The sequence below is a fragment of the Bufo gargarizans genome, unplaced genomic scaffold (assembly GCF_014858855.1).
Source record: "Bufo gargarizans isolate SCDJY-AF-19 unplaced genomic scaffold, ASM1485885v1 original_scaffold_1772_pilon, whole genome shotgun sequence".
NCBI lineage: Eukaryota > Metazoa > Chordata > Amphibia > Anura > Bufonidae > Bufo > Bufo gargarizans.
In genome coordinates, this window is record NW_025334508.1 from 16,242 (window position 1) to 30,827 (window position 14,586).

The window sequence follows — 14,586 nt, forward strand, 5'->3', positions numbered from 1 at the left end:
GCTTTGGAGGCGGACACAGCGTTTTGGTGTCAGTCTGACGAAACTGAGCTAAACGGATCCGTTCTGACACACAATGTAAGTCAATGGGGGACGGATGACACAATAGAAAACGGATCCGTCCTCCATTGACTTTCAATGGTATTTAAGACAGATCCGTCTTGGCTATGTTAAAGATAATACAAACTGATCCGTTCTGAACAGATGCAGACGTTTGTATTATCTGAAAGGATCCGTCTGTGCAGATCCATGACAGATCCGCACCAAAAACATGTGTGAAAGTGGCCTTAGATGACTGCCAAAGTGAAAGCAGGATGCACGCAGCGAGAAAAACAGTTGATACTTTGTGACAGAATAGTTCAATATTTTTAATGAAGGCCAATTGAAAATGATTTTTAGCCAAAAGAGTAAAATGCAAAAAAAAAAAAAAAAAAGCCTCCGAAAGGTGTACATAGCCTTTGAGGATGCTTCCACACAGTCTCTTTCCTGGCTTGTAAAAAAATAAAAATAAAAAAAATGACCTTGCATTTTTTTTTCTTACAAGCAGTTTTGGGGTGGTATTTTATTGACACCCTATTCTTTTCTCTATAGGAGGGGGAAAAAAAAAGTCAAATGCCACACTAGGGCAAAAAAAAAAAAAAAAAACACAACACCTGTTTAAAACACACCAAAAAAAAATTCTGACCCATGCAGCAGCCATTTCATATCTCACCCTGCATTATTAGATTTAAGTCTTTAATAAACTCTGAATTTCATATGAGCCACACAGACGTACTGGTACAATAGAGTAATAGATCATTTGTTCATTTTAATGATGACAATCGTTAGAATTATCACAGTGCTGCTTTGTTTTACTATAAAATATATTTTTTTTCTTCCTAAGACATCTTACAGATTGAAGTTTGTCTGACTCTAACATATATACAAATAGGTGAACACAAGTGACGGGGACTTGTCTTCATATGACAGGAGCACAGGGCAGAGCCGGGATCTTGGTAGTCTCTAAAGGCACTGGTATATGGAAGCCTCACACTTCCACGTGTCTCTATGGCACAGAGCTTTCCCCTCCCACCCTATGCAGAACGGATAGACCGTATCGCCACCCACGTATAATGAGGCTATTCAATTAAAGAAAAGGATTGTGCATTGGTAAGGGATTTCGAAGGGGGATGATATAGAAAGTGGTGTCTCTTTTGCTCCTCTTAACCAAATGTGGCTCCGCAGTTGGGACATCTTCGTTGCCTCAAAGCGAGACAGAACAGGATTCCAATCGGGAATAAGAAGATGGCGCAGAAGATCCCCAGGCAGGTGAAGGAATCTTCCAAAACTCCGACCCTGAGGCAATACAAAACATAAAGCACAACGTAAGGTGATAGAAAATGAAGGTTTTATGACTGTCAGGTAGAAGTACATTAAGTGCATGGATCCCATAGAAATGAATAAAGTCGCATGTGTGCTGCAATTGCAAAAAAAAATAAAAAAAAATCCAACTGCTAGATTTTTTGCAATTCAGGGGTTGCAGATGTGACTCGCTGAGACCCTAAGACCATTGTCGCCATAACCTTATACTTACGCCTCATTCACACGTTTGTGTTCGGTCAGTAATTGAGTTGAAACACAGGTGCAGATCTTTCCCTTATGTCTGTAGAGGCTCCAGTCCTGGTTTTGGCTCACAATCAATGATGGAAATCACTGACTGAACACCGACGTGTGACTGAGGCTTTAATGGGGGGGGGGGGGGGGCGGGGGCATGGATCAGGGGTTTGGAAGTAGGCTGGATTTCCATTACATTTACCGTGTACTTCTAGGAGGTAGTCCAGGTCCCTAAAGTCCACACCATAGTATATTATGCATTACTACAGGGCAAATTTTAGGATTGTCTGCCCAATCAGAGACCGCTGGGGACAGTCTCTTGGAGAGAAGACAAGTGGTTTCCAGTGAGCATTATGTGTAGGTTAGAGGCTACCGCCATCCCAGCAAGAACACGTTATCCAGCAACATGTGGACATACACATTCAATAGCCATAGGCAGAATGATTGTTGGGCGACAGCTCTCTCTCCGACTCCCCGATACACATACAGTTCTATGGGGAGAGAAAGCTGCTGTCAGACACTTTAGTGGCAGCTTTTCTCCTGGCCCCAAAAAAATTAATAAAAAAAATATTATAATTTGTCTGGGTCGGGAGCTCCCTGTTCACATTTATCATGCCAGTTTGACGTAAGAAAGTTGCATGGCCCCTTTTTGCTACTTTTTAAATGCCTATACGCCTACGTTTAGGTGCATGCAGCGTTTTTATTCCGCCATTAAACCTGTGGGAGTGGCAGAGCACGAGTTGGGCCATCAGCCACAGCACATTCACCATTATTTACACCAGTTTCCTGAAAGCTGCTCCAGTCAGGGAATAGAGTAAATTTCAATCTAGACGCATGCATCCAATTTATGACGAGGCCTGTGCCTGATGATAAATTAAGAGCAGAGCATTCTCTGGGTGGCGCAGGAGGTATCAAAACACTGGTATTTGATAAATTACCCCCATTAGGTTGTCGTCAAGTTCAGCTGTAGGGGCCTTTAGTAATAACCTAACACTGCTGCGCAATGTTGCTCCAAGTAGAGAGATGGCACAGTGTCAGCTCATCGGAGGCTACTTTCACACTTGCGTTGTTAATTCCGGTTTTGAGACCCGGCAGAGGATCTCAATACCGGATTTAAACGGTTCCGTTTTGATTTTGCACATCAGGATGCATCCGTTCTGTTAGGATGCTGTTGTGTGAAATCAAAACGACGAAAAAATAAAATAAAAAAATAACTAAATACATTGAAAGTCAATGGGTGACAGATCTGTTTTTAGGCTAAAAAAAATAAATAAAAAAATGATCCGTCACTGTAGACTTACATTGTTTTCAATGCCAGATCCGGTCCTATGACCAGACAAAACCGCAGCTTGCAGCAGTTTTGTGACCGGTCACAAAACGGAATGCTGCCGGAACGGAAGACCTCCTGATGCATCCTGAACGGGTCTCTTTCCATTCAGAATGCATGAGGACTAAATGGAAACGTTTTATTTCCGGTATTGAGATCCTGTGCCGGATCTCAATACCCGAAAACAACCATGCAAGTGAAAGAATCCTTATATTAATATAACTGCAATGCACTGGGCAACCACCAGGTGGTGCCATGAGCTGTCTGGGATGGTAGGCTGCATTCAGTACAGTATTCTACATTGTTGCAGATTTTCGCACGGAACCTGCAAAACAATATATACGGTAAATGTCTAGTTATAGATAAAATGAAGTGTATACAGCTTATATATGTAAATATAGTTGATTTTATCCATAATTATACCTTTCCCCCCAGATAGCACACAGAGCAGCTTGTGCATTTCATACACAATTCACATGATTAAAAACAGGAACACACTGACCTCTTCCTCATCAGCTCACAATGCATCATATGACCATAACCTGACCGTATTTATTTTAGCCGGGTGCATGGATGTGACCGCTACATTTATCATAAAAGAATTAAGTAAAATGCTAAACTAGAGGCTACCAGCTAGTCTTGGCAATAAGTGGTATATACAAGTGGATGAGTGTAGCTATAGGAGGAGCGGTCATGCTGTGAATGGGTTAACATGCAGTATATAGGGTCACTCTATGCATATCTGAGTAGACACGGAGGTCGGACCGTACATGCTGGATCCATGGGACACTAGCAAACACGTCTATGATCGGATGTGGGATTATTATAAAATCTCCTCTCAGATGAAACAGAGGACTGGACTTTAAAATGCCTGATTTTACGTCCCCAGAGTGATAAGTGGCTCCAGAAGTATCAGTTAGCCGCTTATCTCTTATTTATGTGCATCTTCGGCCAACCGATGGTTGTTTTCTCCATTGGGGAGACCTCAGGTAGCAGGGCAGTCATGGAAGTATTATGAAAGCGGGGACATGTTTCCTCCCTTCATCCATGGAGATATGAAGCTTTGTGCAGTTCTTTTTTTATTTGGACAGGGAGTACTTTCAGCGAGTACTTTAACTCAAGCACTTAGCGGGCAAGACTTCAGGAACAATTGAGAAACAGCAGATAACTGCAAAGGACGATGGGTGATGCAGTAACTGATGACCACACGGATTGCAAAATCCTCCAACATATGACTGCCGGCCCCTCCATCGACAGGACCAGGTCCCTGCACAGTCATCTTATCGGTCCATGCCAGTCAAGGACAGGGAGGAGCAAGGATGCACTGAATGACTTGGTCCCACCCTCAGTGCACTTAACTGCTCATTTGAATATGGATTCTCCAGAATCAAGCAACAGATCGCCAAGTGAAAGGTAGCATTACATTCAGCTGAGCCAACAAGACATTGTACCTGGTGAATCAGTCACTTCCTGGTGGCACACTCCCGGCACTCAAGCTGTGGTGAAACTACAACTCCCAGCATGCTTCATTCAGGCAAGCAAGTGTGCATCTTGGGAGTTGTAGTTTTACCACAGCTGGAGTGCCAAAGGTTAGCCATCACAGCCCTAGATCATTAAAGGGGGTGTCTGAGTTATGGAAAAAAAAAATATATATATAGTACTGTAAATCTGATGGTCAGCGATACATAACTGAGCTAAGCAAGTTTTAGGCAAAATAAATATCTATTTCCTTATTTCCCTGGTTCTCTTCTGGCCCTTTGTTTACCTGCAATAACAACCTCAGCCCCTCCCCCCTGCACTGCTAAGGGGGTGGATACAAGTACTGCCCTGAGTGACATGTCTGCCTGCTGGGAGACTCTGCAGCATGTTGTATGTATAGAACTACAAGTCCCAGCTGTACAATGACACTGCTGATGCACACAGGATCTTCCCCCTACCTGCAATGCTCTGCAGAACTTCTTTCAGCATCTGTGCCCAGCATTTGTCTCCTTACTGCCTGCAGCTACACAGTAAACACTTCAGCCCTGAGTCTGTGCAGCTGAAGGGGTTAAGAATCCTGGGAGAGAGCAATAAGCAGCAGCCTGCAGTGCAGGGGGGCGTGGCCAGCACAGGGACCTCCTGTACAGATCTCTCAGGCTTGTGCACAAACATTATCAGAGCAGGGAGAGAAGCTGACATCACAGGTCATGTGACCTCAGTGAAATCTGAGAAACCAGCCACTGCAGATAAAGTGAGTTAATTGGAAAGCTGTTACATTTGCCTAGTTAGAAACATAGAAAATACAAAAATAACTCGGACAACCCCTTTAAAGGGTTGTCCCATCTTGGACATTGGGGACATATCGTTAGGATATATCCCCAATGTCTAGGACCCGCACCTAGCCAGCGCTCACCTGTTTTTCGTGCGTCCTACTGCACTTTGCAGGCTCTGGTCTTAGGATAGGTGCCGGTCCCAGAGACATTGAGGGTATATCCTAGTGATATGACCCAAAAGTCCAAGATGGGACAACCCCTTTAATGACCGATCGGGCTAGGGCATCAATTATTGAATACCTTAAAAAGCCCTTCACCGGGAGTGTGCCACCCAGAAGTCACTGTTACACAAGTTACAATGCCTTGTAGGGCTAGCGGAACCTGCAAAGTGCAGGAGGGCGCACCACGCATACGCGTCCACCCTCCATTCATTTCTATGGGACCAACGAAAACAGGTGAGTGCTGGCTCTGCTATTTCCGCAAGCCTAATAGAAGAGAATGGAGCAGTCGCAGCACTTGTGCGGTGCATTTCCCATTCATTTCAATGGGTCTCCCGAAAATAGCCGAGCGGCAGTTGCACAGAAATGAATGGAGGGCGGATGCACATGCGCAGTGCGTCTTCTTGAACTTTGGAGGCTCTGTTTGCATGTCCTAGAGGTGGGACCTAGCACCTATTACACACTGGAGGCACATCCTAGCGATATGACCCCAATGTACAAGATAGGACAACCTCTTTAATATCAGATTGGTGGTGGAGGAATTCACCTCCTAGCACCCTCATCCATTAGCTATATGAAAGGGCCTGTGGTGCTCAGGTGAGCTCTTCCTAGTAGCCTGAGCCCAGCGCTGTACATTGTATAGTGGCTATGCTTGGTACTGGAGCTTACTTCCATACACATAAATGGAAAGGACAAGTGACCTATGGACACAACGCCACAGGAATAGGCCAGAGCACAGACCATGAATAAACGACACAGACAGGGAGATGATCAGCCATGATCGATACCACCAAATAACTGTACTGTTACCTGCACGCTGGGCACCCTCCGACCACTACCACAGAAGTGGTTGCTGCTGGCTGTTGGATAATCGTGTAAGTGCTGGGGTAGGTAGTATGAGGCGGTGCAATATATCCTGAAAATTAACAAAATGAAATATCAATTAATGTCAGATTATCAGATATAATATTACATTATGAGCGGCCGACGGCCAACCTCTCAAAATCTCAGGGAGAACGGATACATATTAGGGAGCATTTCGTCATACAGAGATTGAACATTAAATGCAACTTCCATACATTTAACATGAATGGAGAGCGGCCAGGCACGCACAAATACTTCTCTGCTAGGAATAGGGACATTCTCGGGATCTGTGGGTACTATTTCTCATTGTGGAGACAGCCTGGTACACGTAAGGAGACATAACTTAGGACTGTAGCCGAGCCTGGGCGCTCGCCACAAGAAGAACTAGCATCCCCTGGATCCTGACCTAGGCCTCTCACCCAGTTAAACCAGTTCTCTGTGACGGGAGTCACCTCAAAACAGCTGTTTACAGATGAGGCACGGGCTTGGCTTTAATCCTTAATTATATCTCAAGTGAAAACACTGACTAATAGAATAGCCATCTTCTAACTGGGGGCATTAGAGGAGCGCTTTCTTCTTTTCTGGAAAGCACAAGTTTGCACACCTTTTTATTTTGTTACATTTTTAACATGCATTTTTTTCCTGCCTTTTTCAAGTCCTATATTTAAAGGGGTCGTGCAGTGGTGTAATATTGATGACCTATCTTCAGGATAGGTCATCAGTATCAGATCGGTGGGGGATCCAAATCCGGGTAACCCCGACAATCAGCTGAAGGGGTTGCAGCACTCACTGCTTCCTCTTCATCTCGCTTGTAGAGTCGGTGTAGTGAAAGGGACACTAGTAGTACCGCACACAGCCACCACACAAGGTGGGGTGCTGCGCCTGGCAATGAAGAGGCGGCATTGCCCGCTCAAGCGCTCCAGCCCCTTCACACAACAGATCGGCCCTAAGGACAGGACAACCCCTTTAATCCCCAATTCTCCCACCCCAGATGTATGGGGATCATAGAGATTCATAAGCTTACACCTGTTCTGTAGGTTGCATCCGATCAGTCAAACAGCCATTAGTCATCATTTCCATGTATTTGCCAGTTACAGAAGTTAAATATTAACATTACAAACATGTGTTACAACGCTTTATGACGACTGCGGAGACAACACATCCTGCTACATGGTGGCAATTAGGAATTCTCATACCGATCTGGAAGTCCAGCCACAGACATGCAATGGTGACCCTCGAAGGCCTCTTTCACACGGGCGAGATTTCCGCGCGGGTGCAATGCGTGAGGTGAACGCATTGCACCCGCACTGAATCCGGACCCATTCATTTCTATGGGGCTGTGCACATGAGCGGTGATTTTCACTCATCACTTGTGCGTTGCGTGAAAATCACAGCATGCTCTATATTGTGCGTTTTTCACGCCACGCAGGCTCCATAGAAGTGAATGGGGCTGCGTGAAAATCGCAAGAAAGTGCGGATGCGGTACGATTTTCACACATGGTTGCTAAGGAGACGATCGGGATGGGGTCCCAATCATTATTATTTTCCCTTATAACATGGTTATAAGGGAAAATAGCATTCTTAATACAGAATGCATAGTACAATAGGGCTAGTGGGGTTAAAAAAATTATTTACCTTACCTTAATCCACTTGTTCACTCAGCCCGGCTTCTCTTCAGCATTCATCTGTGAGGAAAAGGACCTGTGGTGACGTCACTGCGCTCATCACATGGTCCGTCACATGACCCATCACCATGGAATAGGCAGTTCTATTGGGGTGCCAGAAAGTTGTATTGCGGATGCGAAAAACTACGGACGCGTGAATGGATCCTAATGTGTTTCCACAAATCCTCACACTGCCCAGGTATACAGATTATGTGTCTGACTTGGGTGAGAGAGACACAGACAGATATCTCTGCTCCCAAACCTTAAAGGAAATAATAGCACATGACCAAATAGGAAATGTAATAGTATCAGCACCCAGGGATATGAAAACTGCCTCATGTCACCCAGAGGTTATCAAACACACGGGTAGCGGTAGATTGGTGACATAAGCATTCTCCACTAGGTCTCGCTGTTAGGTCACTGGATCTTTTACCCATTGGCTTCCTCAAAGACGTGGGTTAAATGCTTACATTTCAATACGCCTGTCGCTCAGACAGCTAAGGCTCTGTTCACACCTACGCTAGTGATTTCCATGGTCCTGCTTCGTCACAGGAACAGAACATAAAATCACCAAATCTGGCAAATCACATCAGACACCAACCACGCTTAAGAGATCTCCCATAGAAGTGAATGGGAGCTATACAAACAATGCAGCACCACATAATTGGCTGAGATGGGTATACCCCTTTAAAGGTTATGGATACCCTTGAAGGCAAGTTTTCTTTTATCATTGCATTCTACTATATTTTTTTTGTTATTTGCAAGTTTTCCCTTTCAAGCTTTCAGTTTCAGTGCATTCGCAGACTACTGCTTCCCTCTTCTCAATGAATCTGTCGGAGCCGCACTGATGGCTTGATCTGTACTTTCCTGACAGCTCATAAACACTCACTATTGCTAAATTCTTCTCAGTCTAATAAGACCTTAAACGAGTGTCTAGGAGCTGTCAGGAGTTGAGAACTAAGGGCTACAGATCGAGCTGTCACAGTGAAGCAGAGAGCCTGCTGGTTTGCAAATACACTGAAAGCTGTAGAAGAAAAAAAAACAAAAACGGATGAACGCTTTTAATAAAGACCAGTTAAAAAAATTATTTTTATAGTCTAAAATAAGTAGAAGGTGATGATATCAGTTGCCCTCAAAAGGTGTCCACAGCCTTTACGTAACCTGCCATATGTGCTGGAGAGGGGTACTGGTTCTGTTGGGTTGATTCTAATAATTCACGTGGGTACGGCGAGCGATCATACCAGGGCATTGACCTCGTCTTACAACTGATGATCTTCAGGACATTTCATCAGTATCTGATCGGTGGGGGTCCAACACCTGGGACCCCCGCCGATCAGCCGTTTAACAAGGCACCACTGCTCCTGTGAGTGATGGGTCCTTCTCAAGCACAGCGCCATACACTGTATAATGGCTGTTCTTGGTATTACGCTCAGATTCTTCTATGGGGCTGAACTGCACTGAGGCCATGTGACCGATGAACGGGTCGTCACTTGGTCTGGAACAAGCTGGTAAACGCTGTGGCACTACTCTGACAGCTGTTTGACGGGGGTCCCGGGTGTCGGACCCCCACCGATCAGATACCGATGACCTATCCAGAAGATAGGTCATCGGTATTAACATCGTGGAAAAGCCCTTTAACTCTAAACATTGAGATATTCTACAATTCGTGTATATTAGCTGGAGATCAGGAGCGATGCATCATCAGCGGCCTGCCTCCCGATAACCACAAGCATGTGACAACCAAAGTTCACATGATGTAACATAATACTGTAAAAGAAAAACCACGAGCAAACGTCAAAGGTTTTAAGGAAGATGACACCTGGTGTTATCTAACATGATGAGGGTAATAGTACAACCAAGGGGGTGCGTTCAGAAACCAAGGCCCCTAAGAAAGTGCCCTGCCCCTTCAGCGGTCTCAAGGCAAGGCTTAGGAGCATAAAAACAAAAATAAGGGGGGGGGGGGGGGGGGGGGTGCTGGGCCCATCCTATGACGGACTACACTGACATATAATAGGTCCACTGTGTTGTCATGTTGGCGAGATTAGTGCCGCGTGATGTGCTATTTTTACTGTCAGATATTATGGAATTTCCCACAGAAATGTGAATCGTCCACTTTGACAGCGCTGTGCTCCATTAGTTTCGGTCAGTTCCGGAAACCACGTGGTCATTTACTATACTAAGCCTGGTGTCAGACGCCCGTGTGCGGACCATGCGACGGCCACTTACTACGGCTCGTCTGATGTAAATCTGCCTCATAGTGATCTAGGACGCTGTGAGCTCCAGCCCGAGCGCAGGTCTACTGTCCCGACGAGCCGCAGTTGGGACATGAAATGCCATCTGGATCCGGCTTAAAGGGGTTGTCTCAGCAGCTCTTCAGCAAGTGGCCTTTAGGGTCCATTCACACGTCTGCAATTCTTTTCTGCATTTTGCGGAACGGAATTGCAGACCCATTCATTTCTATGGGGCCACACGATGTACGGCCCGGATCCGGAAATGCGGACCCGCACTTCCGGGTTCGCATTTCCGTTCCCAAAAATAAATAAATAGAACATGCCCTATTGTCTGCAATTGCGGACAAGAATAGGCATATTCTATTAGTGACGGTGATGTGCGGTCCGCAAAATGCGGAACGCACATTGCCAGTGTCCGTGTTTTGCGGATCCGCAAAACACACATGGATGTGTGAATGGACCCTTATCATGTAGATGAAGTTCATACAAGCCACTTACTAATGTATTGTCCATATTGCCTGCTTCGCTGACTGGATTCATTTTTCCGTCACATTATATACTGCTCGTTTCTATAGTTATGACCACCCTGCAATCCGTCAGTGGTGGTCGTGCTTGCACACTATAGGAAAAAAAAATAAAAAATCACCAGCCTATGCCCACTTCCACAGTCCCGGGCATCAGAGTCACCTGTGACCCCCCTGTCCCGGCAGTAGAGTTATTCTACAATACCACAAAGGTGATACTATTCTACTTTCAAACCAACTGAGAATATCCTCTAAAAACCTCAAAGCCTCCGACGGCTGGATTTTATATTACATTACAATTTAAGGAAGTACAAATTCCTCTTTTTTTATTAGCAAATATTATATCATGTATCACAAACTAAAACACGTCTGTATAGGAGCAACGGTCCACCTCGGTATAACTTCCCTGACACAGACTACTGTATGGTCATGCTCCAGTTAAAGGGGTTGTCCCCATCAGTGGGGAGACCTCTGCGGATCAGAAACTTATCTCGTGTGAATGAATCGACAGTCACGCATGTGCGCTGCCACTCCATTCGGTTCTATGGAGCTGCCGGCAGTCCCATACAATTGGCTGGAGCACGTGCGTCTGCCGATCCATGCAAGCGTGGGGCACCCCCCCCACCCCCCACCCCCATGTACTTGTGATCATTGGGGGCCCCAAGATCAGACTGCTGCCGATCAGATGGTTTTCACCTATCCTGTGGATGGGGATGTTTGCTTTACAAGGGTTGTCCAAGGTCATTTATTTTTATAAATGGGAAGTGGTAAAAAAAACAAAAACAAAAGGAAAAACTGGCTCAATCCCATGTACGTCACAGAGGACTGGAGCAGAGAAGTTCCCCCCCCCCCCCCTTTTTTTTAAGTTACCTTAAAGGCTATGTACACCATCGGAGGCAATTTTTGTTTATGATTGCATTTTACTTATTTTGGGCTAAAAATCATAATTTCAATTGGCCTTTATTTAAAAAATAAAAATAAAAAGGCTAACTGTTTTTCTAGCACTTTCACTTTGTGCCGTCATCCTAATAAACCTTATCTCTAGATTACTGAGAGGTCATAAACACTTATTAAGCTACATTCTTATCAGTAAGTAAAGGACTGAGCTATAATGAGTGTGTATAATGTCAGAGAGCAGAGATAAGGAGCCCGTCAGCTCCCCAACTGACGGAAGAGAGAAAATCAAGAGGCTGCTTCTAGAGCATCTCAGCTCTGTACAGAAAAAATATATATATATTCCATGTTTTTATTAAAGTACCAACTGAAAAAAAGATTTAGCCCAAAATAGGTACAATGCAATAATAATAATAAAAAAAAAAAAAAAAAATTGCACCAAAAGGTCTACATAGCCTTTAAATGGGTTATCCAAGAATTAGGCAGACTCACGGTGGAGATCATACTTACCTAGTGCCTGCCATATATCCTGTAGCTGTCAGTGGTAAAGCAGATCATACAGTGGAGAAACAAAAAGTAGCCGGGGGGGAAATATCAAATAGAGATTCCAAATATTTACAATTGTTAATCCAAGCCAAAGGGGCTACAGAGTAATCCTAGTGTCTTCCTGCGCGCTAGTGTATCACCATTCTGACTGTAAAATGGCGCTCTGCTGTATCTCTGTATGGTCGCATTGCTGAGAAAAATTAGGCTTTGATATATGCTAATGAGCCTTGACTGGGGGACATGTGACTGCTGCAGCCAATCACAGGAAGCAGCGGTGTCCTGCTCCCTTGCCGCACGTGTGCCCCCCCCCCCGCAAATCAGCTGTTTGAAGGGGTTGCGGTGCTGCGTCCTCCGTGTAATTACAGCTTTCGTCTTATTCACTTGAAGCGGTTGAGATTTTTTAAAAATTTCTCAGACTCACACGGCAGAAAATATCCTTACCGGAATCCGCGCATGAAGGTCACCAGTGGTACGGATTTTATTTTATGTGTCAGGTTAAGATGCAGATTTCACACTTTGAGGCAGAGGCAAAAGTCTGCGTCACGTCCACAGGTCACGGCAGATTTTCAGAACCAGCATACGTCCTGGGTGAATAATCCCACAGCGAGTCGACGAGACTGGGTAAAATGTCACCCACTTTGCTGTAATATGCTGCAGACTGATGCCTGCAAACCCAGTCGGAAAATCCACCGTGTGCGATGACGTCGCTACACGGTGCTTGTATATGTAATGCTGACAGGTCCGCTCTATAGAAACCTATGGGGGGGGGGGTGTTTGTCATCTCCCTTGTGCCTGAAAAGTGGCGTTTAAAAGTCAAACGACGTGTCTGCAACTTCTTAAAAGACTGTGGCATCTCCCACTTTTTACGGGGGGGGAAGAGGACGTGGCCACCAGCAGCGACAAAATTATCTTCATTTACGCACAAACCAGGCCAGAAATCTACGGCAGCTCAGAGCCGTCATAGATTCCTGGTAAGGCTACTTTCACACTGGCGTTTTGACTTTCCGTTCCGCTCAGAATGCATCAGTTTGCCTCCGTTCTGTCTCCATTCCGCTCTGGAGGCGGACACCAAAACGAAACTGAGCCAAACGGATCCGTCCCGACACACAATGTAAGTCAATGGGGACGGATCCGTTTTCTATGACACAATAGAAACCGGATCCGTGCTCCATTGACTTTCAATAGTGTTCAAGACGGATCCGTTTTGGCTATGTTACAGATAATACAAACGGATCCGTTCAGAACGGACGCATGCGGTTGTATTATCTGAATGGATCCGTCCGTGACTGATCCGCACAAAACACGAGTGTGAAAGTAGCCTTAGGCGCACGGACTGCAGGAGGATAAGTCTAATCTATGACGAGGCCCGTGCCACATCATAAAGTAGGTACACCCTCTGGCGGCGCAGGGGGTATCAAGACCAGCGCCGAAAGATAAATCACCCCCTATGTGTCTGCATGGTGGGGGTCATTTATATTGTCCGTGAGATATTGTGTCACGAGATCTCTATCCTATCCTTTCTATATACGCCACCTAGTGGTTGAGTACAGTCTCTCAGGGGGTTTGCTAATATATACAGGGATAGACAGATTAGATACACAGGAAGGTTAGATACACAGGCAGGTTAGATACCAGGGTGGCAGCTGCTATGAGAATACCCACCGGTGCCCGTGGGGTAGGGGTAAGGTGGAGGGTGGTAGACGCTCTGGGCTGCGGTCTGTGGCGCTCCCGGGATGGTCCCGTAGTTCTGTGGCGGCTGCCCGTACTCACACCCCCCGGTCACGGCCGGACTGTAGGCGGGTGGTTGGTCCGGCAGGAGCGGCTTGCTATCCATGCTGGTTGCCGGTGACAGGAGGCTTCCTCCCCTCTACAGCAGTACCGGAGGAGAAGACACCGCCGCCTGCTGCCTCTCAATGTGCTCGGTGCTGTACTGTGTGCGGCCAGTCACAAGACTCGGGTCATGTGACCGCTCCTCACTGCCTGCCTCCCCACCCCAGACAGGAAGCGCCTCTTAAAGAGACAGTGACCCGGACTGCGGACGGCTGTGCCTGTTACTCTGCGAAACGGGGAGGCATGAAAGAGTTAATGGTTGTGGGGGGGGGGGCAGTGGATTATGACTTCTTCTATACAGGAGGAGAGGTGGTGTAGTGAGGTAACCTCATCATGGGAACCACCTCCCCCCATAATAGAAAAATCACCTGGAAATTCATGAGTCCTTCAAGTTTTTGATAAAGAAATATAACAACAGTCTTGTCTCATTCAGACCTCCATGGACAGGTCCTGTCAGGGGGATGTGACAGCCCAGAGGTGTCTGTATCAGCAGACCAAATGGTTAAAAAAATGTATTTCAGACAACCGCTTTAAGGAGAAGCTTTTGCATTACGTCCCAAAATCTGTCAATGGTAAAGCAGATCATACGGCGCAGAAATAAAAAGCGCCCGCTCAATTCTTGGTGCGGTTTCCGTGTGGATTCTGT

At 45.8% G+C, this 14,586-nt stretch overlaps 1 protein-coding gene across 1 annotated transcript; it reads right to left on the bottom strand.

The window, feature by feature from the left end:
• Positions 1-785: 785 nt before the first annotated feature.
• BRI3 (brain protein I3) lies at positions 786-14,069 on the bottom strand. The gene is made up of 3 exons (XM_044274473.1): positions 13,773-14,069; positions 6,198-6,303; positions 786-1,332 (listed from the first exon to the last, which is right to left on the bottom strand). The coding sequence occupies exons 1-3, from the start codon at positions 13,942-13,944 to the stop codon at positions 1,200-1,202; spliced, it is 411 nt and encodes a 136-aa protein (XP_044130408.1). The 5' UTR covers positions 13,945-14,069; the 3' UTR covers positions 786-1,199.
• Positions 14,070-14,586: the final 517 nt, after the last annotated feature.